Genomic DNA, 27,406 nt, shown 5'->3' on the forward strand with positions numbered 1-27,406 from the left:
GGGATAGTCTAGTTTTGCTAACTGCATTTGCGTACTAGAATTTGTGGGGTGCGCCGACTGATCAGTAGCAGCGCTTTGAATGGATGCAGAGGGAACGCACAGCTCTCACCATCAGTGTTGTGTTCCGTAAGCGCACACCTCACTTCATGTCCGCTTGGTTTATGTCCATGTCACTTTAGTAATACCAGTAGGAAAAAAAAGTACATGGATGGACACCAACGGAATCTGGCACCCTAGTACATGGGCAACCATTAACAAAATGTCTCGTGGCCCACACACACAACCCCGATGGGACACAGGTTGCCCACAACTTTTGCGTGAGTTCTGCCCAAATTGGATTTGCAGGGTTTGTAAAGCAGGAGCTGTACTCTTGATCAAGGTACAAATATTAAATCTAGTATGTATATTTTAGAAGAAAGCTTTAGCTACTTATATGATACTAGCCAATTAGCCCGTCATAAGACGGGATTTCAGGTCTCTCCTCCATGTTATTTTTCTCTCCTGAGCCTCTGGCCTCTTGCTCCATCTCTCTCTCTCCTCCTCCTCCTACTGCCTCCCCCCCCCCCCTCTCTCTCAGCTCTCCTCCTCCTGCCTCTCATTCGGGGGACCGCGGAGCTCAAACGGTTGCTTGCGCCACTTGCTCCCATGCGGCGGCCTGGCTGAGCGGTGCAGGTCAGCCAAGCACCACAGCGGGAGGCGAAGGGGGGCAGTGACGTTCACAGCCAGGGGGCGGGGCCTGGATCCGCTGTCACACCGCACGTCACCACCCCACCTCGCTTCACCTCCCGCCATGGCGCTAGGCTGACTTCTGCGCCACTCAGACGGGCCGCCGCAAGGGAGCAAGCAGCCGTTTGGGTGCACATTCCCCATGCAGCACAGGCCGCCCAGAGGGAATAGCCAGCATTTCAGCAACAGCGCCGCCCAGAGGAAACAGCCAGCATTTCAGCGTTACAGACTCTGACATTGGGCTACTATACATATGATAAGCAGTTCAAATTTATAATCAGAATAGTTTCTACAAACTCACTGCTTTTCATTGTTGAGAAAAGCTTTACCCAGCATTCTGCAGCTGTATGGGTTCTGAACGAAGAGCAAGAAGTTTGACCTGTCAGCTCATTTACCTTTTCCATAATACTGACAAAAATAGCATTCACTCATTACAAAATGTGCATGCCCTGAAAATCCCTAGTTAGGAAGCAATATATATCCATTTCATGTCAGTAAAGGCGCTCTCTTACTCTAGTAGGCTCATCTCCTCCAGCTGTAGGAGAGCTGACAATTTACAGCAATATATTTTAATGGCAGCGAGAAACAAGTCTAGGGATTATTCTGTTTTTCAGTTTTTAATTTCCCAAATTCAAAACTATCCAAAGGATTTTGCTCATCTCTCTGAGTAGATATTATGCTTAATGGTATCCCAAATGTTCTAGCAGAGTCAGAAGCCAGAACCATTTTATATATTGTTAATAGTTTGCTGCTTGTTTTAAAATAATCCCCTACCTTGTTTCCAAGGGTTTCAGCATTTCCAAGGGTTTCAGCATTCTTACTTGCATGCCGAAGTTATTCATTGTCACCTGCTGCAGTACCAGTGTATTGTATCCATTACAACAGGAGTGGGCAATAATTTTTGCAGGGGAGCCACTTCACAAATTTTGGCAGTGGTCGCAGGCTGCCCCTGAAGGGGCAGGACCACAGGCGGAAGGGGGCTGTTCCCTCTAGGTGCGGCCCACTCCTGGCAGGGGGAGGAGACTTTGTGTGCTTCCCCTACCCCCAGGCTAATCAGGATCTAGGGATAGGGGATCACACGACATTTCCCTCCCCTCACCCTGCCAGGGGAGCACGGTGCCTAGAGAGAACCACCAGCCATTTTGAACAGCTTGCGGTTTCCACTGGTGCCGTGCATCCAGACTGGGGAAGGAGACTTCGTGTGCTCCCCCCTCATCCCCAGGTCTCCAACAGCCTGAGGATGGGGGAGCGGCAGGGCAGCCTTGGGCCAGATCAAATGGCTTGGTGGGCTGGACTCAGCCCACGGACCCTGCTTTACCCACCCCTGCATTACAAGATACTTCACTTGTATTTTCAGGAAGGCCTATTGTGAACCCAACAGGTCTTGCAAAGCCTGACGATATTTCTCTTTCTGTTTGTGACTGATGGTTTTTCTTTACAGTCGACTGATTTCATTCTTGGGTGTTTACAACTGTCTTCTATAAATTTAATCTAGGCAGATGTTTTCCAAGCCTTCCCTTTTTTCACTCTTCAGTTTCCCTTTTTTCTTCATTCTCTAGACACTCTTCCCACTCACAGCTTCCCTCTCTGCCCTGATTCCCATCCACCCCTCAGACAGACCCCTTAATATCTACAGATCTTGCTTTGCTTAGTACATTTCCTGGAGCCTCCTCTCTGTCACTCCCAATATGATTTTCTCATAGAATTTATTCTCTTAATCTGAAAAAATGTAATGAGGTAGACATGATGCACACCACACACAGACACTTAACTGATAGACGCTCCGTCAGCCGCAGAAAGAGAAGTGATACAAATGTTGCTGATGGAATCAAAGAGAAAGGAACAGTCTGGCCTCCCCAGAAAAAAATGAAATATCACTTTCATGGATATCTTCTGGTGACCTAAACAAACAGAAGGAAATGTCCTTCCAGAGATTCTGTAAAATCAGGCACCTCCAAAGCACACAGTCTAATGCACAGCAGGGAGTGAGCACAAAGCACAGCTGTTGCATTATTTTGGTCAGCTATTAATTTGAGACTGTTTGCATAAAGTCTGGAAAAAGGCTTCAGAGATTTTTCTAGTGTGTTTAGCTAGTCTTATGGAGATGAAATCTTTGACAATTTGTACACTGGCATATCTGAGGGGGACTGGCATACTGTAAGAATAGGTAAGCCTCAGTTTATCATTTCAGGGCATTAGACATGTAGCGATACATTTTCATGTGATGCATATCACAGTAGCATTAAGGATTCACTGTCATGTTGAATCTTGAGCTAATTCTTTTTGCAAGCTTCGATGAATTGCTAATGCAGAGTCGGATCATAGAGCTGCTCCCCACACAGCATTCCTGTTAACAGGAGCACTATAAAGTCCATAATTTGACAATATGTTACTGGGCTACTAAGTGAAACTAATGTTTTCAAAAGCATGTAATCACTGAGGAGCCTGAGTCTTTTACACTTTGTTTCCAGAAACAATGAACATTTACAATATTTGAGCAAAGGAAAGGTCTCCAATGTGTTGCAGGTAACCCTGTATTTTGATACTTTGCCTTTCCCCGGTACTGGGCCAGCTTTTTGTCCAAAGCAATACCTGAGCTAGCATGAGGCCACCTATACTGATTACCAGTTCCATCTGTCATTGCTTCTGTTTTGTTGTTAAATGGCAGTCATCCATGGACAGGATATTGAGTCCTAAATCAGAACTTTTTTTTTTTTAAGTCCTGAGCAGATACTGAATTTTAAAGGGGATTAGCCCTTCACAAGCAATGCCAGAATAGTCAGCTACTTGTGATATCCTTCTAATCTCTAGATGCAGGAAAAAAAGTCATTGAACATTTGTGGTAGCAAGTTATAGCACTTTATTTCTACATCTGTTCACTGGACTTCCTGTGGTTTTTCATTAAATTATATCATAGACAGCCCAGATAGTCTGTAACTCCTGATCCTTCTAGTTATACTGCTTCTCCAACCACTAAATCTGACTTCTGCTTTGCCTAGCAGAGGGAAGCAAGACATGTCTATGTGGTAGGTTGATTCACTGGAGCTGATAAACTTGCTGTCTGCAGTGTAGGCTTCAGTGGAAATCCTAGCATTACCTTGGGCTTTAAAATTCAAAGCAACTAAATGCCTTTAAGATTGTTTGTTTTAAACTAGCGTGGGTCTATAGAATTGTCTTCACTCAATGAGGTTGTGGCTGCTACAAATAGGGAGAATGCCCAGACTTGTTTGGGTCATGACAGTCAGTTCAAAGATTGCTAGCAAAGGGTGCAGGTGAATAATAATGTGTGTGTTCTGCATGCTTTCTCCTAGCAGAAGAGTGTAGCTGATAGTTAACTGAGAGAAAGCACGAGTGAACAGAGCTAAGGAAAAAGATGCAGGTGCTGATTTGTCCAAAGACCAGATTTTCAAAAGTTACTAGTGATTTTGGATGCATTCATTTTAGGGATGTTAGACTTTGTGTAATTGAATAGTCATGTAACCACATGAAATCTTAACGGAGCTTGGACCCTTTGTGGACAGGTGCTGCTCCTGCAGACCAGCCTCTGGCCATGGTGAGCCCTAGCCACTGCGGACTGTGGCTGCTTTGCAGCAGAGGCAAATTGACGGAGCCAGCACTGGCCTTAGGGGAAATGGTGCTGTGGGCAAACTTGTGTTTTGGTGCTCCAACCCTGTGGGCATAGCACCACCCATTTCTCCTGGCACCCATGGGCTTCCCAACCCGCACACCTCTATCCTGTGCTTTCTCTACCATTAACCCCTGCATTATGTCCCCTTTGCCCCTAAGCTCTGAACAGTGCCCTCTTCATCCCAACCCCTGCACAGTACCCTCCACCCCCTTTGTCCAGCAACACCCAGACCCACTAGCCCCTCACCCCCTGGCTACTGCACCCTGAATATGGACCCAATTTGCCCAGCCCTAAGGCCGGCCCTACATGAAGCCGGCGCGTGTGGGGAGCCAACTTGAAAGCAGGTTCCCTGTATGTATCGGCTCCAACCTCTATCAGAGGGAGCAGCGTGGGGGTGGAGGGAGCGAGCAGGGTCTGGTGCTCATGGAGAGTTTGCTTCAAGTTAGGTCCTCAGGGTATGTCTACACTACCCTCCTAGTTTGAACTAGGAGGGTAATGTAGGCATACCGCACTTGCAAATGAAGCCCTGGATTTGAATTTCCCGGGCTTCATTTGCATAAGCGGGGAGCCGCCATTTTTAAAACCCCGCTGCTTCGAACCCTGTGCAGCGCGGCTACACGGGGCTCGAACTAGGTAGTTCGGACTAGGCTTCCTATTCCGAACTACCGGTACACCTCGTTCCACTAGGAAGCCTAGTCCGAACTACCTAGTTCGTGCCCTGTGTAGCCGCGCTGCACGGGGTTCGAACCAGCGTGGTTTTAAAAATGGCGGCTCCCCGCTTATGCAAATGAAGCCCGGGAAATTCAAATCCCGGGCTTCATTTGCAAGTGCGGTATGCCTACATTACCCCGCTAGTTCGAACTAGCGGGGTAGTGTAGACATACCCTCACTGGTACCGGTTCCTGCTCTCCTCCTGCCTCTGATACAGGGGCAGCAAGCGACGGGGGAGTGTGTGTCGCTGAAAGATTAACTGACAAGCTCAGCTACATGTTGACATCCCCAGTCCATTTTGGGGTGCACAATTGAAATGTTCTAGACTCTGCACCTAGTTTTCAGCAAGCACAGTACAGCCCATCCACCCTCTGAAAATCAGGGCCCTTTGAAGTAATTTATCTTGCATATCCGGAAACTGAACTAATCAATATCAGTAGCTACTTCTGAAAAATCTTGGCCACCATGTTTGTTTTTCCATAATTCAGTTACCCTAAACAGAACACAGAAGGAAATAGTTGCCCAGATTATTAATCTGAATAGCAGTACAAACAGTATGTAGAATTCTGACAGATCTGTGTGTCTCCTAAGTTAGTGTATTTGTGATTCTTATGAGTATTCTAAAATGTTTGTGATACAAGGTAGTTTTACAGCTGTCCTAGGTTGTTGGTTTAGTACGGTCTCTCCTACCTATTCTGTAATTGTCAAAGTTCATCCATTTAGAAGTAGTACATGTAAAAATAAATTGCATGAAGTTGCATTTAAACATTCTTTGACTGTCCTTTGAACTACAGTATGTAAAAAATGTTAAACATTTGTCAACTTTTTGACCTTTTAGGGGATACTTAATCCCTGCTGTCATTTGTAAACTATTTTTAAATGAGTCTAGTGAGACAGGCACAGGTCATATAAAATACACCTTGGTAATCCTAAATGTTCTCATAGCAGTGTTTGATAAACACCCCTAATTTTTTAAATGGAACAGTACAGGCTTATTTTTCTTAACTATAAAGAAAAAACTATAAAGAGGTGCTAGAATGGTAAATCTGGAGATTAGAGACCTTTGCTAGCCATGGAATGGGGAGAGTCTCCAGGATGCCTCAGGATTGAACTAGAACAAGAGAGCTCCATGAACATTCATTTCTTGACCTCTTTGTTGAAATTGCCAGAAAAGGTGTCACTTAAGGTAGCTTTTGATGCCTGAGGTGGATACCCTTTCACTTTAGGCCACCAATTAGTTTAACGTAGTCCACTAACCAGTGGTTGATAATTATACTGCTTTTATTGAGGCAGGGTCTGAATTAGTGAGCTAGAAGTCAAAAGCTCCATATCTCATCAACCCAGTGAGCCATCCAGTGTCCACTGCTTAGGTATTTAATCAAATTCTGGTCATATCTGTCACTACTTGTACTCTTTTTATGAAGACATAACTGAAATTGCATGCCGTAACTGCAGACCATAGACATGCTGACATAAACATACAGGCAGTCCCCGGGTTACGCGGATCCGACTTATGTCGGATCCGTACTTACGAACGGGGCTTTTCTCGCCCTGGAGGACGCGGGCGGCGGGACCGCCCAGACGCACCGCGGTCCCGCTGCTCGCGTCCTCCGGGGCGAGAAAAGCTGCTCCGCGTCTCCCTGGTCTGCTGTGGGGGCCCCCACCCCAGCAGACCAGGGAGACGTGGAGCAGCTTTTCTCACCCCGGAGGACGCGGGTGGGGGGACCGCTCAGACGCGCCACGGTCCCGCCACCCGGGTCCTCCGCGGCTTTGCTTCGCGTCTCCCTGGTCTGCTGGGGGCTGGGGGGGCCAGCAGACCAGGGAGACGCGGAGGACCCGGGTAGCAGGACCCGGGTGGCAGGACCGCGACGCCGCCCGCGACTCCCTGGTCTGCTGGGGGGTTGGGTGCGCCCTCCCGCCCCCCAGCAGACCAGGCTTTTCTCGGGATGCCTGTGGTAGAGCAGCTGGAGCGTTTCCGGTTAGTCCTGCAGCGCTGCTCTCGGCGCTACGGGACCAACCCGGCAGCACCCCAGCTGCTCTGCCCCAGGCCTCCTGATTCAGCCACTGCTGGTCAGTTTCAGCAGCGGCTGAATCAGGACGCCTTGGGCAGAGCAGCTTGGGTGCTGCTGGGTTGGTCCAGGAGCGGCGCTACTGGAGCAACCCAGCAGTACCCCAACTGCTCTGCCTCAGGCGTCCCCAAGTCAGCTGCTGCTGAGACTGACCAGCGCTGACTACAGGAAGCCCGAGGCAGAGTTGCTCTGCCCCGGGCTTCCTGGAATCAGCCGCTGATCAGTTTCAGCAGCATCTGACTTGGGGATGCCTGGGGTTCTTAAGTTGAATCTGTATGTAAGTCGGAACTGGCGTCCAGATTTAGCCCCTGTTGAAACTGATCAGCGGCTGATTCCAGGAAGCTCAGGGCAGAGCAACTCTGCCTCGGGCTTCCTGTAGTCAGCCGCTGGTCAGTTTCAGCAGCGGCTGAATCTGGACGCTAGTTCCGACTTACATACAGATTCACTTAAGAACAAACCTACAGTCCCTATCTTGTACGTAACCCGGGGACTGCCTGTATTTCAAATCTCATTATTGACAGCTAAACTTTTAAGACAAACCTGCAGAGTTTTCAAGAAAAAAAAAAAGCAACATGACAGGTGAAAAAAAATTAAAGGTCCTTTACATTGCCAGAGTGGTGTAAAGGAGACTTTTGTAAAAGGTTAGTGGCCTTATCTATGCTTATGGTACTTTACTGATTAGAACTGGTCTAAATTTTTTACTGAAAACATTTCCTATTAAAATGTGGTCTGCAACAGTTTGCTGCTGACCTTTCTGGAGATGGTCAGTAGTCAATATAAATTGTGAGTTTGAATCCACAGGCCTCATTTGCTCTTCAGATTCCTGTGATGTAACACTAAGAAATGACTGAGCATATCTGTTGACTAATATCTGGTAGTAAATGGTCAATACTCCATTACTATTACAGCAGGTTTGGGTATTTCCTTCAATGCTTCCCAATTCCAGTCTCCGACCATTATACTGTAATTTAAATAAAATTACCAGAATAACTGGAACTAACAGAATTATATAGTGTTATTTTAATAAATAAAATAGGCAACATTTTAAAATATTGTGTACAAAAAAATTAATTTGTGGTTCAGCATTTTTAATTTTTGGACTAGAATTTCCTAGGTATTATTTGTGCATGCGTGTATATGTAATGCTTTCTTAAAGGCAGTGTTGTTTATCCTAACCCTAAATAGCTTTTATTATAATTTATATTTTTATCCTTTTGTTCCAAAAGATCCAGAATCATTTAAATAACATATATTCTGCAGCCATTTCTGGCATGGAAGATGGCAGCCATTTAAGAATTTGTCTATACTAGGAAATTTAATCATGCTTTAAATGTGAGTTAAATGCATTGAGTTAGCGGGTGGAAAACTGAACATGACAGAAAATAATTAGGGGGAATGCATAGGATCAGAAAGGTGGAAATTTGGAGGAAGGTAATTTGGAAGATGAGGAAGACTTTGAGAATTTGATGCCAAGAGGGAAGGTAACAGAGAAGGTTTAGTGAAAAGTGTGGGGATCTAATAGGCAAGAGATTCTTATGAGGATAGTAAGTCATGGAGGAAAGGGAGTAGATGGGGAAGGAATGACACATCAAAGAACTGAAGATAGTATGAAATTTGGGGATACCAATTGAGTATAAAGGGATTTCCAGGGAATCCGATGGGTGACAGGAAAACTGAAGTGCCAGGAAGACTGTAGGAATGAGGAGGAATGGGGTATGCCAGTAGTTGAAAGGGAACTTGGGGGAGCATCAGAGGAGGAGGAAAAGGGGATGAGGCAGTTGCCAGAATACTGTGAAGTTAACCAGGAAAGGCATGAAAATAGGCACAGCAGAGAATGATGCATGAAAAATAGGATGTTTGGAATTAAGGAAGGAGAGAGTGAAGTGGGAGAGGAAACATTGGGAAAGAGAAGTCTGGAATGCTGAGGAGGAAAGAGAAAATTTGGGGGAAGTACAGACTGAAAGGATGTGGTAAGGAGAAGGGACTTCTAGGGTGTAGTGATAGCATTGAAGAGAGTAGAGAATAAGTGAAGGAAACAGAATGAGGAGAAAAGGAGAAGAGAGAAAAAAGGGTGAGAATTGAAAAGATTTGGGAAAGGGAAAATTAACTTAATGGAGAGTAGAAGAGTTTGGCATGATTCAAGAGAAGGGAGGAGACTTTGGGGGAGAGGAGGTGGAGGAAATAGCATTGGTTTGAGGTTGAGGAAGGGATTCGAAGAGGAATCTGCTCTGCCATAGACTTCTTGAGTGAAGTATCAGAGGGGTAGCCGTGTTAGTCTCAATCTGCAAAAGCGGCAAGGAGTCCTGTGGCACCTTATAGACTAACCGAAGTGTTGGAGCATAAGCTTTAGTGGGCAAAGACCCACTTCGTCAGATGCATGTAGTGGAAATTTCCAGAGGCAGGTATAAATATGCAGGCCAGGATCAGGCTAAAGATGACGAGGTGGATTCAATCAGGGAGGATGAGGCCCACTTCTAGCAGCTGATCTGGAGATGTGAATACCAAGAGAGGAGAAGCTGCTTTTGTAGTTAGCAAGCCATTCACAGTCTTTGTTTAATCCTGAGCTGATTGTGTCAAACTTGAAGATGAACTTTAGGTCAGCAGTTTCTCTTTGAAGTCTGGTCCTGAAGTTTTATTACTGCAGGATGGCTACCTTTAGATCTGCAGTTGTGTGTCCAGGGAGATTGAAGTGTTCCCCTACAGGTTTTTGTATGTTGCCATTCCTAATATCTGATTTGTGTCCATTGATTCTTTTATGTAGGGACTGTCCAGTTTGGCCGATGTATATAGCAGAGGGGCATTGTTGGCACACGATGGCATATATTATGTTAGTAGATGAGCAGGAGAATGAACCAGCGACAGTATGGCTGATCTGGTTAGGTCCTGTGATGGTGTTGCTGGTGTATATATGTGGGCAGAGTTGTCATCAAGGTTTGTTGCATGGATTGGTTCCTGAGTTAGAGTTATTATGGTGTGGTATATTGTTGCTGGTGAGAATATGCTTCAGGTTGGCGGGTTGTCTGTGAGTGAGGACTGGCCTGCCTACCAAGGCCTGTGAAAGCGAGGGATCATTGTCCAGGATTGGTTGTAGATTGCTAATGATGCGTTGGAGAGGTTTTAGCTGAGGACTGTAGGTGATGGCCAGTGGTGTTCTGTTGGTTTCTTTCTTGGGATTCTCCCATAGCAGGAGGCTTCTGGGTACATGTCTGGCTCTGTCAATCTGTCTCCTCACTTCCTCGTGTGGTTATCGTAGTTTACAGAATGCTTGTTGAAGATCTTATAGGTTAGGTCTCTGTCTGAGGGGTTGGAGCATATGCGGTTGTACCTCAGTGCTTGGCTGTAAACAATGGATTGTGTGGTGTGTCCGGGATGGAAGCTGGAGGCATGCAGGTAAGCATAGCGGTCGGTAGGCTTTCGGTCACTTATTTGCACTGTGGTGTCCAGGAAATGGACCTCCCATGTAGACTGGTCCATGCTGAGGTTGATGGTGGGGTGGAAGCTGTTGAAATTGTGGTGAAATTCTTCCAGAGTCTCCTTCCCATGGATCCAGATGATGAAGATGTCATCGATGTAGCGTAGGTAGAGAAGGGGAATAAGAGGACGAGAGGTGAGGAAGAGTTGTTCCAGGTCAGCCATAAAAATATTGGCGTATTGTGGGGCCATGTGGGTGTCCATAGCAGTGCCACTGGTCTAGAGGTATATATTGTCACCAAATCTGAAATAGTTGTGGGTGAGTGAGCAAGTCGCACAGGCCATGTTCCACTACAAAATTAAGTTGACCTATGTTACGTGGCATACAGCTGCTGCAATTATTACATCACTTGTGTGCGTTCACCCTGCATTCCTTGTCTTGGCTATGTACATCCTCGCTAGGAGCACTTGTATCAACACAGAGTGCAGTGCACCATGGGTAAGTAGGCTACTGTGCAACTGCTACCATGTTTTGGAAAGTAATGCAGTACAGGCAGTCCCTGGGTTACGTACAGGATAGGGACTGTAGGTTTGTTCTTAAGTTGAATCTGTATGTAAGTCGGAACTGGCGTCCAGATTCAGCCACTGCTGAAACTGATCAGTTTCAACAGCGGCTGAATCTGGACGCCAGTTCTGACTTACATACAGATTCAACTTAAGAACCCCAGTCATCCCCAAGTCAGCTGCTGCTGAAACTGATCAGCGGCTGATTCCAGGAAGCCCGGGGCAGGAGTTTCCTGTAGTCAGCCACTGGTCAGTTTCAGCAGCGGCTGACTTGGGGACGCCTGGGGCAGAGCAGCTGGGGCGCTGCCAGTTGGTCCCGTAGCGCCGCTCTGGGCGCTACTGGACCAACCGGGCAGCACCCAAGCTGCTCTGCCCCAGGCGTCCTGATTCAGCCGCTGCTGAAACTGACCAGCAGTGGCTGAATCAGGACGCCAGGGGCAGAGCAGCTGGGGTGCTGCCCGGTTGGTCCAGTAGCGCCCAGAGCGGTGCTACGGGACCAACTGGCAGCGCCCCAGCTGCTGTACCACAGGTGTCCAGAGCAAAGCCGCGGAGCACGGGGGCAGCGGGACAGCCCAGACGCGCCGTGGCTGTCCTGCTGCCCTCGGGCTCCATGGCTTTGCTCTGCTTTGCTCCCCGTCCCCCTGGTCTGCAGACCAGGGGGACGGGGAGCAAAGCGGCAGAACACGCGGGCAGCGGACAGCCCAGACGCGTCTGGGCTGCCCGCGTGCTCCGCGGCTTGGCTCTGCTTTGCCCCCCATCCCCCTGGTCTGCAGACCAGGGGGATGGGGGGGGCAAAGCAGAGCCAAGCCGCGGAGCACATGGGCAGCGGACATCCCTGTCCGCTGCCCGCGTGTTCCTCCGCTTTGCATCCTCTCCCTGGTCTGCTGGAGACTAGGGAGAGGAAGGGCCCCGTTCGTAACTGCGGATCCGACATAAGTCGGATCCGCGTAACTCCGGGACTGCCTGTACTTCATGGGACCAAAATGAGGTGTACAGAGGTGACTGGAAGCATGGTTTCAACTTCGCAAAATGCAGTTTTCTCCACCCAATAATTTTGTCTGAGTCCCGTAATATTTTGCACCTCTTTTCAAAATCCTCACAAAACTGCATGTCCCTTCTCACTCTCTGTTGTCTGACAGAAGCATACAGATTGCACAGCTCTGCACTATTATCATGGGTGTGGAAAGCACAAGGTGCTTGATTTGTATTATTTACTGAATTGCAAAGGAGCTGAGGGGAACATGACAGTTTCCTTAAAAGATATTGAGATGCCGGTGTATGGAAACCAACTGGCTAAGCAGCAGTTCAGCAGAAAAGGATCTGGCGTTACAGTGAATGAGAAGCTGGATATGAGTCAACAGTGTGCCCTTGTAGCCAAGAAGGGTAATGGTATATTGGGGTGCATTAGGAGGAGCATTTCCAGTAAATCTAGAGAAGTGATTATTCCCCTTTATTTGGCACTAGTGAGGCCACATCTGGAGTATTGTGTCCAATTCTGACCTCCCCACCATGGAACGGATGTGAACGCATTGGAGAGGGTCCAGCAGAGGGCAACGAAAATGATTAGAGAGCTGGAGCACATGACCTACATGGAGAGGCTGAGAGATTTGGCCTTGTTTAGTCTGCAGAAGAGAAGAGAAGAGTGAGGGGGGAATTGATAGCAACCTTTAACTACCTGAAGGGAGGTTCCAAAGAGGATGGGGAGAGGCTGTTCTCAGTAGTGACAGGTGGCAGAACGAGGAGCAATGGTCTCAAGTTGCGGTGAGGGAGGTCTAGATTTGACATTAGGAGAAACTATTTCAGTAGGAAGGTGCTAAAGCACTGGAATGGGTTACCTAGAGAGATAGTAGAATCTCCGTCCCTAGAGGTTTTTAAGTCCGAGTTTGACAAAGTTCTGGCTGGGATGATTTAGTTGGGGTTGGTCATGCTTTGGGCAGGGGGCTGGACTCGATGACGACCTGAGGTCACTTCCAGCCCTATGATTCTATGACTGAACAGTGGAGATCTGCTAAGTGTGCTCCCAAGCAGGGCAACCAGGAAAAAGAATTGCAAACATTTTCAGAATTTTAAAAAGAAAGGTTGGCTTCCTATCTACTTGACCACTGAGCAATGAAGTTCATAAAAATAACAGAGCAGTCAGTGTGGAACATTGTAGGACAGCTCCTGCAGGCCAGTAAGGGTGCATTTACACTGCAGGTATTAGCTGTATCTCTTTGAACAGAATGGAGAAGGTCTTATGGACACTACTCCCGACAGTCACCTAGTGACTGAGCTCATCCGCTAGGGATGGTATGTCAGGTGCGTGACCCCCAACTGTATCTGATCACCGGAGAGTATCAGATCTTAGATTAATAGGGCACGTAAAATAAAGACTTAAGATGGGAATTTTACTGAAAACCACGGGACTATATTATTTGACAGAATATTTAACAAATATACCTCTAATGAACATGGAAGGGGGCAGTCCCCTCTTATACTACATGGACGAGGAAGGGAAGTTCCTCCAAGTCCCTATACCTACTTACAGAGTCTGCGGCGACAAAGGGTGATTGAGGTGGTGCTGGCGACCTACAACCCTCGGGCTTATTGAAAGCCTTTAGGGAGGAACTGCCAGGCGTCCCTCGTCGGATGATCCCGATGCTTAGTGACCTACGATCCCTTGGCTAATTGGAAGCTGCAGGAGAGGAACAGCTAAGGAGATCCCTTGAAGTGCAGATGGAGAGGGATGACGGTCGGTTCACCTTCCGCGAAGCTTCTGGTCCTCGACACTTCTTCTCCGCGCTTCGGAGCAGCAGGATCAGGCGATAGAAACTAGATTCTATCCTAACCTACCCTAAGCTTAACCTAAAAATAAAACCTTATTCTAAATCGCGACGAGCCCGACGAACAAGCACGAGGACGGCCGACATGCGGTGACCGACGTACCCTGCCGTACAGACTCGACGACGAGAACTAATCTAACTAAAATACTAAGCTAACTAACCTAATTACCTAACCTAAGTGAGTAGATCTGACCTTCCGTCAGATCTAACCCTGGAAATTAACATTTAAAAGAGTGAAGCATGGCCTTGCGCCAGCTTCCCTTAAAAGAATCTCTTTACAAGACCTCTTTCATACACCTAGGACAAGAATGATAAACACACTCTCTCTCTAATCTAGCCTAGAGCCTATCCCGACGGAACAAGAACCCGACGCGAACAGCAACTGCTGCGCGGCAGAGGCTTAAATACTCAAGGTTCATACATATTCATAAGTGTTCCGCTCGGAGGTGATTGGCTTATAGGAAATGCTCTCCAGGCGTGGTTTAAAACCATTGGTTGACACATGGCTTATGAATATTCATGTTATATTCAAATTACAACAGGCAGGTGAGTTATTATTTTCAAACTCTAACAGCTACCTGTAGACGTAACAGATCTATATTTCTAAAATGGATGACCAGAGAAAATTCTATTTCAAAATGGAGTTTTGGAATCCATTTTGAGATGAGGCAGTATTTTGCATATATTTAGATCTACATACATTTCAATGGGTAAATAACCTCATACATATAAATGACATCAGTCCTAGAACATGCATATAAACACTTTACAGATGTTCACAGGGTAATCTCACAGTAGATATTTTACATTGATATTCAATCATTCAATCTCATTGTTCACATTTTACATGAACATATCAGTTCTGCCTTACACTGGGCTTAACTTGAAATAAGCTATGCAAATTGAGCTTTGTCAATTGCGTATCTTATTTCGAAATAGCTTATTTTGAAATAGGGAGCGTCTACACAGCACTTATTTTGAAATAGAGCACTCTTCCTTTGACTTCCTTTATTCCTTGTACAATGAGGGTTACAGGAGTAGGAATAAGAAGTCCTCCAGCTTTACAGTATTTTGACACTATTTCGAAAGAACTACCTGCTGTGTAGACATGGACCAAGTTATTTTGAAATAGCATTAGTTATTTCAAAATAGTGTTGCAGTGTAGACATACCCTAAGAGTCAACATATGTAACATAGCATCTATGCTGATGCTACACACTCAGGGATGGTGCTTTTAAGTTGTTATAACGTGGGACTTACAGTGGTGTGAGTGTTGTTTAAGTGTAGAGATCTCCACAGCTAAATTGACATAAGCGGCCTTACATTCACCTAACCGTGTAGTGGAGACCAGGCCTTATTCTCTCCATGACTCAATTCCCCATCTGTTTAAAAGGGAATAACAAAACTGTCCAATTAACTGTCCCAATTAATATTGGGAAGAAAAATATGCCAAAGACTGTGGGGTGCTCCGATATTCAGTAACAGGGGCAATACAGTACTTAAAATAGCTCTGTCTTAGACCATATACTAGGATCAGAACACAGCTAGTTAGAACTCTGTTTAGGGTTGTAGCTCTCTCCAATCTGATCCCACTGTGAGTAGAGCCAGAGTGCCAATCTGAGAGAATGTCAGCACATTCTGACATAGAGCTGCTCACTGCAAGGTGTGATTGGCATTCCTTTGAACACACCAAACCTGACACCTTATACAAGCCATGAGCATGGCCCTTAGTGGAGTTTCGAGAGGCCTGTTCGTGTGTCTGCCCATGTGCAAAATGTTCCTAAAACAAAACACTTCACGCCAAAGGCCAGACTAATTTGTGTCTTGTTGGCATCACTGCTCGCATCAAACTACTATCCTAAATGAACAGTGATGACCATGTTTTTGTTGCTCCTTAGAGCACAAATAAACAAGATGTGTAAATGTAAATAAACCTGAATGCCAAGTGGACAAGAAAACGCCTTTCAGTAGAGAGAAATTCTGATGGGAAGAGACTGTTGGGTCAACACAAGGAAGCACTGAGAAAAGTGATAAGGTATCCCTTCATTATTAATGGGCAAAGAGGCCTCTAAGCCATTGTCATCCTTGCTCTAATCATGTTGCGCCATGGCAGTTTATTCTTAGCCTTAGCCACAAACTCATAAATAATGAAATGGGCCATGTTTTATCTTACCCCAGTGATTACTGTAATGTGGCTTTTATCTGCATCCCTGCCAGGCGGGTGGACATGGACAATATTCAAAAGTAGATAAAAATGAATGAATTACACCATATAAAAATAGGTTCAGCTCTTCCAAAAAAAACCCAAGTGCTTATTGACAGTGAACTAATAGCTGCCTTATTAGTAACTGTGTAGGCTGCCTCTCTGGTGGGCTGCCTTTCTGTTCTGTAGACTATAGGAGGAAGAGATAAGAGACTGGAGACTGCAAACGGAGGCAGACTGGAGACAGGCTGCATGGCACATCTATGCTATGTTAATTCTTGGAAGTGTTTTACCCACAAATGGTACAGCAGAGCACCAGACATTGTGGAAATGATTATATGCAGTGTAGTTGTGGGTATACTGGTACCAGAATACTAGAGACACAAGATGGGTGAGATAATATATTTTATGGGATCAACTTCTGTTGGTGAGAGAAACAAGCTTTCAAACCCACTTCTGCTGTGGAGAGAGGAGCAAGTGTTTGAGCTGCACAGAGTTTTTCTTCAGGTCTAAGAAATATAGTCAGTCATAGCCAGATGCAAGCTGGAAGAGATTGGTTAGCATAAATAAATAGTTAGTACATATTCTAGGGGACCATTCAAGATCGAGAGCATTTAGTCGTGATGCTCAGGGTCCTTTCTTAGACCTGAAGAAAAACTCTGTGCAGCTCAAACACTTGCTCCTCTCTCCACAGCAGAAGTGGGTCCCATAAAATATATTATTTCACTTGCCTTGTGTCTCTAAATATGCAGTTTGGCCAGTAATTTGGGGGATGAAGAGTTATTTGTGTGTAAGGATAACTAGATGATAATGCACCCAGCTAGGAATAGATTAAATAGAATGGAGTACATATTTAATGTATTTTGTCTGAAGGGCTCCAATAGCTTTAATTAAGCCTCACAGCAGCCATCTGTGATGGATTAGTACTAGTCTCGCTTTAAAGGTGGGGAAACTGAGGCACAGGAAATTACTGACTCGCTCAAAGCCACAAAGTGTGTCAGTGGCAGAGCTAGGTATAGTATCCAGGAGTCCAGGCATGCAGCCCCGCTAATCTAACCACGCTTCTTTCCTTCGATCATACTTCTGCAAGCATAGAGAGTTAGCATCTCTACTAGAGACATCTGTGTATAGAACAGTCTTTAAAAATTGGAGAAATATATCAGTGTATCATCACATTCCTGTAAGTGAAGAATAAAGTGTCATAGGCAGTCCTAGGTCCTGTTCTCAAAGAGCTGTGGACCATAATAGCGTAATCCATTTTTGTGTTGCCTGAAATAACCTGCATGTGCTGTCTTGAGGCTGCTATATCTTAATTTTCCTCTTCACAACTTCTCATGTTTACAAAGTTCCATATGTTTAGTGTTCGTTAATGGCCCATCTCTTGTGTGACTCAGAGAGAGCTATGGAGCAACCAGTGCAAGATATGTCACCAACAGCAAAGGGCTGAACACAGCATGTGTCAAAATAGCAATGTACATTTAAAAGGGCAAACAGTGCTGGTCTCTTTATCCTCCTTGGTAAATGTATTTTCATTTCAAGTCCGATGGTCAGTTCCCTTGGAGCTCTTGTTATCTCCACACCTTATTGGAGCTCTTATGCAATCTACAGGTTTATGAATTGATGCAAATCCTCCCTCAACGGGCTTTTGTTTCTTGTTGCAGAAATTCCCGGAGCTGAAGTTTAAGTATGTAGAGGAGGAGCAGCCAGAAGACTTCTTCATCCCTTATGTCTGGTCCCTGGTATACAATTCTGCTGTGGCCCTGTATTGGAACCCACAGGACATCCAGCTGTTCACTATGGACTCTGGCTGAGGGAGAAGCAGCCGAGCCAGCTGTACTCTGATTACAGGCAAAGAAACTCAAAACTGCGTGTGAATGTGACCCCTTCCCAGAATGCATCCTCTAAACCTGAAGCTTAGTGAGAATAAAGCTTGCTACTATTGTGTAGTGCGACTTTGACATTTTGGTACCAAACTGCAGCAGACACACTGGAAGCAGATTGTGGTGTGGGAGAGAAACTGGCAAACTTTTATTTCTAATTCATATAACCTAGAGCTTATCCAATGAAAATGGGGCCTTAGACCTGCAGCATGATATCACCACCACCAAGAAATCTGATAGCTTTTTTAACTAAAATGGGGAAATGAGGAGAGAGTGTTAGCTGATCTGGAAGTGGCATTTATATCTTTATTACCTTTAAGTGATGCATCTTCTTTGGGTCAGGGTCTTTGAACACAAACATTTTCTACAATGGACTATTTCACCAGTATCATGCCTCCTCTCATGGCAACTTATTTTGGTGACATTGCAAAGTCTACAGTCTCTAAAATATCTTTATTAATGTAATCAGCGTATACTAGGCTACATATTAATCAAATGATGTTTCTAGACAGAGAGGAGGATACTGTGGTATATATGAGAGGTTTTTCAACTGCGAGACTTTGGTTTTGAAGAGCTATCACAACACTTTTGATTCTTAATACTCTTTATGGGGCTTGAGACACTAGCTTCCAGAGGAGAGGCCCTCTCAGACTCACATTTCGGTACTTCTGAACAAAAGCTTTTCCTAGAAATTGACCACATAAACAAATCTCCAAAGAAAAGTAGAGCTATGCCACATAAGTTTGTGCACTTTCAGCAGTGTCTGATGGGAGTCCCTGGTGAAGCCATATGTTAAAAATCCCCTTTTTGCTGCAAAAGGGATTATAGCAGAGATATAGATTAACAGAATGTGGAACACTTCAAAATGGATGTTTTAAAATATTCTTTCCTGATGTATCTAGCTTAATGAAAATAATTAAGATACTCACTCTGCAGATAGAAAAACAAAAGAAATTGGTTGACATTATTTTAAGTGTCTCTTTCCTCCACTGCATATAAAGGATTTGTTTGTGTCTTGGACAAGCTCCTGACAGTGTTCACTTCCACATGCTCACAGAAACTCCTGCTATACCTTATGCTGCTTTCTGGAAGTCGATGTCACTAAGTCAGGTGTTCTGCATGCCAAAATATAAAGGAGCTGTTCTTACACATATATGGTAAATCCCTCAATTCACTGCCTGACCCAGCATGTTCTGTTTTCAGACTCAGAGGACAGTGCACATTTGCTTTCGCACACAATCTTCTGAGTGGCTTTAAACAGAGTTTCCTGTGTTCATTTTTCTTTTGCTGAAGAATTTAGACATGTACTTTGTTTTTACCTGTCTGTTTGGAAGCAAAGTCCTTTTGGACAAGTGGAACTGCTGGATTTTTTTTTAAACTCCTTTCCCTATTTACTTAAAACTATAAGTATGAAGAGCCATGCATAGCATAGGCCTTCCCAGTGCTTTCAAGCAAAGGTTGCTTTTGGGAGGAGGCAACATGAAGAGAAGAGCTGCAACTCTTTTGAGTGTAAAATATGGGAAACAATTGAACTGTGACTGAAGACAGGGGTATGTTTGTGCTACGTTTGGGGTTGGTTTGCTTTTTTTAAACCTCTGAACAAAAGTCAAAGGGGAATGAATGGCTTTTGTGTTGGTTATAGTGATTTGTAATTTTATCTTTAAATAAAGGACTAGAGTGTTTGTGAGCCAGGAAAACTGCACAGTCCTTAGCATGGTCATTCTAAAAGTGCACCTTTAAACTGCGGATTCTGAGACGAACTGTGCTTCAGTTCTTCATCTGACTTAACCACACTGAGAGTCTGATCCTCCCACATAAAGACCATCTTCCATCCCTATTGACTTCAGTGATAACTGGGGACACCCAGGACCTCCAGGCTGGTGTATCATCTTTGAGAGAATCTGATTTTCTTTAAAAGAACTGCACGTAAGTACAGGGGCATACAGCAGCAATGTGATATACACAGGTCAAACAAGACACTGAATCAGTGAAGGGGAGTGGCATGTAGTAATTTCAATTTGTCGTCTTAACAATGTTGCACTAACGTAAAAGAGAAGCATGCTTGTTTCAATGGAATACTTTTCTTGTGCAGTTAATTAAAATGCAGTGCATATGGGCCCCAGCAGGATTGTAATGGCAGGAGCCAGAATCCAAAGCTGAAGCAGTAGAGTAAGCCAAAGTTTATTCTGAAATCCATCCTATTATGATTGGTTCTTTCAAGTTTCAAGCATTGTACAGGTATAGAAATGTCTTGGAGTCTGCAGTCTGATGTGTTCACAAATACTCTATTTTCCTTCAAATCTGTAAGTACCTTTTGAGGGATCCTTTTCATTATTTTTGTGTGAAAGATTTATTATGTAGTAATAAAAAAAACCCTAAACAGACTGTTGTATTTGTTTTGCATAGCAATTACTGCACATAACACTTGGCCCCAGAGAGCTTAAGAGTTTTTTTTATTTAATATGCATGCAGTTTCATAACATCAGTGCTTTCCAATAGAGAGAATCAGAATTAATGTTACTAAATAGATTATTTAAATCCTGCATTTAATATGAGGAACTAAATTGTGGTTATTCTTTTCAATTGCTCCTGGACACATGGTTTTCATAGATGACCTTTCCCCACCTTGCTGGTTTCTTACCAGAACTCTTTAGAATTAAGTCAACTCAAGTCTTGTCAACTATCATAAGTTGCATTAATAACATTGGTGGAGCATGTCCACACAGCACTCCTTGTATAGATTGCGTGTATCCACAGCCATTGCCCTTGGCCACAGTTGTTGCTCATGCATTGACAGAGCTTTGTGTCATGGGTAGCTATCCCACTGTACAACTGGTCACCTTTTGATTCTGGGAATGGCAGGGGTTGCCTCCAAAGATGGTATGCTGCTCCCTATAGAAGGGGCATGTCTTCCGCACTGCACCACAGTGACAATTGGCTTCCCTTGCCTTCTGTACTCATGCCTCAGTTCCTTGACTTCAGCATGACACTGCTGCGTGTTCCTGTAATGCCCATACTCCTGCATGTCACTAGCAATCAGCCCATAGGCATTCCTACGGATGATGAGATGCTGTGACTGCACAGCATCTTCTCCCCATGGTCTCAGCAGATCCAACAGCTACGGTGTACTCCACATAGGCACACATCTGCTCATCACCATGGTATCCTCGGATTATCCAGTGGAAATACTTCAGCCAGGCCAATGGTCCTGAAATTTTATTGGGTACTGTCTGTACCCCCTTTTTCAATGTGGGGCATCTGATAACACTTCAACGATAGTACAGAAGAAAGCAACTTTTGGAGAGCTGGGAAACATCTGTCAGGTTCAGAGAAATAAGATGCTCACCTGATGTTTTATTTTGTCGTTGTTTCTTAATGTCTCAGAATGAGAGTCCTAACCTCTGTAGCACAATTAAGTGTGGGAAGATTTGGCATCTGGTAGCTCTGCTATTTCTTAAGAATATATAATGTAAAGGACTTCCTCCAGGTGTATCAGGCTAGCATCTTTCATGAGCATTAAATTCTGCATCAAACACACACTCCAAAAATTCCAAGGTTGGTTTTGTCCTCTTTAAAAGCAAGACAGTTATCTAGAATAGTGTTTTCCTATCAGTCCTAAAGCAGGAACCTTTGTCAACATCTTTAGCAGACAAAACATAATTTTGCCATTTAAAAGGGAGAAACAAATGTTTATTTATACATTTGGCTAAGCACTGGAAGAGGCTGCTGGCCCAGTTATCAGATGTAAATGTACGTTATTCTACATCTAATATTTAAACAAAGAATTTTGTATCAGTTCTACATTTGAAAAGTGAAAATATTTCAGTCGTTGCAGCTAATATTGAGCCACCGTGCTAACCAATCAGCTTTCATTATTTATGAGGTTCTACTTTAAGTATCCTAATAGCAATCTTCTCCCTTGCTACAGGTTCTACCAGAAGGTCATGGATGATATTGGGTCATCATGTAGCAGACCCTGTAGTCACCATTCATTAGAGATTGTTCACATTTGAGAACTGAATTTTACAGCATAGAATGCACCTGGTTTTCACAATGGCTGCAAAGCAGATTAGCCCAACAATGAATGCAACTGGATGGATGCTGATTTTTTGGGGTCAAAGCACAAATGCTGTTTCACTGGGAAAATTGTTCGTTAATGGTATCTTTGCACATGTTGGTCATAGTGTTCACATGTGGGGCAGCAGCATGCAAAATGCTTCTGTGGATGTGTGACAGGAATTGTGCACTTAAAGGGAATGTCTTTTCTGTCATTTAAAAAGAGCGCTCTGCTTGAAAGTTGATCTATATTTTTGAAGTGATTCTAAAGCAGTGCTAAACATCTTCACAAGGCTCTTGTGAGCAATCCTTGACATTTTGGACATGCAAGATTGGATCAAATCAACCAATGACTCACTGCCCAGCTATGCTGGTAATAATTCTTGTGTATTTAAAAGACAAACAAGGAAAATAGCTTGATATAAAATTAAGATACTAAACATAACCTTTTTGGGTTGCAAATGCTTTTTGGTTTAGTACAAATTATATTGTAAATAGTTTGCTTTTCTATAGCTAGCAGTTACCTTGTTTTGCAAGATTCCAGCTGGACTTGTGGTGTGAAAAACACACAAGAGTTTAATCATAGGAGCTATTGCTGGACAGGTACTTAGGTTTATAAAGTTTTATTGCTGATAAATTCTTTCAAGTATCCATGCTTGAAAGTGGAAGGCACTGTAACCACCCACACACTGTACATTCACTTATAAGCACTCAGATAAATGAAAATGTCATTATCAGTGAATCACTCCAAGTCACAAATCAAATACACTCCAGAATAGCCAAGCTGGGACAATTTGAATGAAAGATTTAGAGAGAGAGAGAGATTTTAAATGCTGCTGAAACACTGCATTAATCCTTCATCATCACTTTAAAAACTGCCTCAAAATTAATCCAGAATGAATGAGACTTGGCAAGGCTGATGAAATGTTCAGCTGTACGTGAAGTTTTTACCGACTGGCTTGGCAGCTTTCAATCTTTAACTTAATGTTGTGCTGTTGAAAGGTGCCAGATTTGACAGCACTGGGTAACTTTGGAGCCCTCTATTTACTCAGTAGCTACAGAGTGAGCAGCAACGGAACAAGGTTGATCTCATGCAATATTCAAGAGTGAATGACTAACCCCCTCCCAAGACTTAGTAAAATGCTCATGGTACCCACTGCTAAGCTACCACCCCACCCTGGAAAGATCTCTCTAGCAATGAGAGGGTAGTTCTTCCTTGAGGAGTCTCCCTGTGGGTGCTCCACCTTAGTTGTTTTCAGCGCCACTGCGCCGTTAGTCGGAGATTTAAGTAAATGGTGCCATGGTTGGTTGAGTGTGTAGACAGCCGGCATGTGGCATTCATAATGGCTACTGTGCATGTTTAGCCAACTGACCCCTCCATTCTTTCTCCGCCACCGTTGGCCATAGTCAGAACCTGCAGTTGCCCCACATACTCTTTGAAAATTGTTTGAATTTATTAGATAGTTTGATTCTGTAGTTAGTTATTTAGTGTTTATAAGTTACCTGTTAATAGTTATGTGTTGCAGTTGTTCTTTAGATAGTCAGCAAACCATTTTTTAACAGTCTAAAAGACATTCCTGGCTTACCAAGCTTTAAGCGGTGTCTGACATGTAGATTTACTAGGGATGGGAACAACTTGTCAACTATCTGATAAGTAAATGCTTATCGGATATTTGACAGGCTAGTTGAATAGTCGCTTCCCCCCCCTTGCTGCCTCTATTAGAGACAGCAAGGGGAGGCAAAAGAAGGGATGCTTCAAAGTGGCAGTGCCGCATGAAGCCCAGGGTCATCTGGGGACTTAGAGCGGGGCTCCAAGCGCCGCTACCACTTCGAAATGCCACAGGGCACATGGGGCCAGCATGGGATTGCTTAAGCCCCCTGTTGGCCCTGTGCTCCCCACAGCACTTTTGCCTTTGAAGTGCCCTTATCGACTATTCAGTTAGTCAAATAATCGAAATTTTACATCCCTAGTTGATACCTATATCAGACGGCTACTTTCAGTGTGTACATTGCCTGGGATAGGGACACTCAATGGACAAGTGCCCTCACTGCAAGAAATTGACTGTGAGAACCAGAAAGTCCAGAGAACTCCAGCTTAAACTTATGTCATTGGAGAAAGCAATGCGGCCCGCATCTGACCCTGAATACTCCTCACCTCCCGCCCCCATCCCTGGTAGCATTTGCCTATTGCAAGCTCTGAGAAGTCGGCTCCCTTGAGGGTGAGACCCTCAGATAATATGGCTGATCAAGCCAAAAAGTGCTCTTATTCATCTTTTAGGAGTGAGTCTCCTGAGAAAAAGTGCTCACATTCAAAGAAATAAACCTGTGCACCGGCAGCATATAAGGCACTGGACAGCAAGGTTCCAGGTACATCTGGTACCGAGACTACCTGAGGGGCAAAAGACCAAACTCGGTCTAGCTCTAACACCTCTCGGCGCATTCCAAGTCTATGGCAGCTCTGTCGGCACTGACAAAATCATCCACAGCACCGACAAAGCAGCGGTCGGTGTCGGCACTGAGCACAGCCATGTTTCCACCAATCGCAGTAGTCGGCATCGCTGCCTCAGACCAAGCATTCCACCTCACAGGCTCAAGCTAAGCCCCCAGCACTGCCGCTGCTGAGCCTGAGGTCAGCTCAGTCAGCCAATCCCCTGTGACAGACTATGCCGGCTCCAGGGCTGGTACCGATTGCACAGGCACTGCAACAGTTAACCATAGCTGCGGATCTCATAGTAACCTTGGTGCCGGCAATGCCATGGTTCAGCAGTGACAGCATGCTGAATACATCTTGTTTTTCCCTGGGACATCAGGATCAGCTCCTGCTCTGTCACTATCCAGTGATGACAATGACGACTCCATTACTGTGCACATACCAAGGCACTCATCACCTAAGCCAGTGCAGCATCCCGCTCAGTGGTAACCACCACAGTAAATGGTCTGGTAGCACTTTATAGACTAACAAAACATGTAGACGGTATCATGAGCTTTGGTGGGCACAGCCCACTTCAGATGACCGGAGTTATGAGTAGGGGAAATGAAAACTTGAAATAAATAGGAGATGCTCTTTCTCTCCTCCACCCCCTTCTCCTATTTATTTTGAGTTTTCGTTTCCCCTACTCATAACTACCAGACCATTTGTTGTTTTTTTCTGTAACCGACTAACTCGGCTAACCCCGAACCCACCACAATGGTTACCACCTTTACCAGCCCCTTCCAATTGGCCATACTGGGACTCTTGGGCTGCATAGACGCTACACAAGCCCAGCCTCAGCCACAGAGAACCCCTACGTCGAGGTCCCGAATGTCTCTAGCATCCTCCACCACCCTCTCGAGACCAGAGGAGGAAGAGGAATCCAAGATAGAGGAGAAGGAGTCAACACCAGACACTCCACCACCTGCTCCACCATATATCGTCCTTGTCACCAGGCGATACAATAATATCGCCACCCGCAACTTCCGGAGATGACTTCAAGTTTCAAGTTGTTCCAGGAGTTCTATAGATGCATTGCAGATGCCCTGGACCTATTACTCATTAACTTGCCAGAGACTCCGCACAAGTTGTTAAACATTTTACATGCCTCACCAGCTGCTAATGTGGTGTTACCTATGAACGCTGTTCTCATGGACCCGGCAAAAACAATATGGCAGAAGCCTGCCACCATCCCACAGGCCTGAAAAAGGTCCAACAAAAATATTATGTAGCACCAGAGGAGGCAGACTTTTTATTTTCCCATCCAAAGCCCAATTCCCTGGTGATACAGGCTGTCAATCAGAGGTGAAAGCAGCAAGCTGCTTGTATCACGCTGTATGGCAGAAAATGGCACCAGCTTGACCTCCTGGGGAGAAAAGCCTGCTCCTCTGCTACCCTCCAATTGAGGATAGCCAGTTATACAGCACCGCTCGTGAAATACACATACAACATATTCAAGCAGATGACCTTTTATTGAACAGCTTCCAGACAATAAGAGGGAACAGTTCAAGCCCAACATGAATGAAGAGGCTCTTGTTTCATGCACAGCCCTCCAAGCTGCACTCGATTCGGCTGATACAGCAGCACTATCCATCTCCCTGGCCATGAGCAGGTCCTCTTGGCTATAGTTGTCCAGTTTCCCAAAGGAGGTGCAAGCCACAGTAGAGGACCTTCCATTCGAGGGTTCTAAACTGAGTAAACAGATGCAGTATTACATACTCTCAAAGCTACCTTGCGAACCTTAGGTATGCCTGAAATAAAAAGGAAGCAGGGTTAGAGCATTTAATCAGAAGTATTGACGCAGAGATATTTTGACAGCAGGAGCAAACAGAGCAGGCTAGGCTCAGGCAGTTGACTGAACAACAGGTGTCATCACAACCATTGACTTCAAGACAGGGATTTTGAACTGTTGGTCACGGGCAGGACAGCCCCAAATTCTCTAAAGCTTTATTTTCTTCCCCATACTCAGTTTGGGAACAGATTGGCATTTTGTTCTCACAAGTGGTTGGACATCACCACTGACAAGTGGATTTTGGAAATAGTGTGCAATGGTTATACTGTTTCCCATTCCTATCTACCCCTCCCGCCCACCCTCCTTACCCATTCCTCTTCAAAGACCCAACTCACCAGACTGCGTTTCTGCAAGAGATAGAACATTTTCTCCAGCTCAGAGCGATAGAACATTTACCAACCCAACACAGGGGGGAGTAGTTTTACTCCCACTACTTTCTCACAAAAAAGAAGAGCAAAGGATGGAGACCAATCCTAGATTTACACAGTCTCAATCAATTTGTCTATGCCCAATGCTTCAAAATGGTGACTCTCACCATAATTCTAGCCTTAGAGAAGGGAGACTGGCTGTCCACCCTTGACCTACAGGACACGTACTTCCTCATCTTGATACACACCAGACACTTCCTAGGATTTGCCGTGCACCAGCACTACTCTCAATGCACTCTGCTCCCCTTTGGATTTTCCAGAGCACCAAGAGTCTTTTCCAAGGTCTTAGTGGTGGCCACAGCACACCTTCGCCAAAGGGGAATCATCGTCTCCCCATACCAGGATGACTGCTTACTGAAAGGGTCTTCTTTTCAGGATGCACAATGGATGGTGACAACCACCAGAGCACTATTCAACAAAATGGGACTGCAACTCAATCTCAAAAATGTTCTTTGACCCCAACATAAACCCTCGAATTCATAGGGGCCAAACTCAACTGTACAACCGTAATTGCATCTCTGCCACTTGCCAGTGCTGCAGCACTCATGGACTTGAGAGGACAGGCACAACACAGTCTGCAGGTCTCAGCAAAGCTCTGTTTTCAGCTTGTGGAACACATGGCAGTGGCTACGTTCATACTACCACA

At 45.0% G+C, this 27,406-nt stretch overlaps 1 protein-coding gene across 6 annotated transcripts in view; it reads left to right on the plus strand.

The window, feature by feature from the left end:
- DYM (dymeclin) overlaps positions 1 to 20,398 on the plus strand; it is a 322,698-nt gene extending 302,300 nt beyond the window's left edge. For 4 of the 6 annotated variants that reach the window (XM_075932685.1, XM_075932687.1, XM_075932688.1 and 1 more), the window contains 2 exons: positions 14,269 to 14,477; positions 17,796 to 17,929. In XM_075932685.1, coding sequence (XP_075788800.1) covers positions 14,269 to 14,430 — 162 coding nt within the window. In that variant the 3' untranslated portion in view covers positions 14,431 to 14,477; positions 17,796 to 17,929. Of the gene's footprint in view, positions 1 to 14,268; positions 14,478 to 17,795 lie in introns of all 6 variants that reach the window. The other 2 variants (XM_075932691.1, XM_075932689.1) reach the window with 1 other exon arrangement.
- The last annotated feature ends 7,008 nt before the right edge of the window (positions 20,399 to 27,406 follow it).

This window comes from Pelodiscus sinensis, chromosome 6, assembly GCF_049634645.1.
Source record: "Pelodiscus sinensis isolate JC-2024 chromosome 6, ASM4963464v1, whole genome shotgun sequence".
NCBI classification, from domain to species: domain Eukaryota; kingdom Metazoa; phylum Chordata; order Testudines; family Trionychidae; genus Pelodiscus; species Pelodiscus sinensis.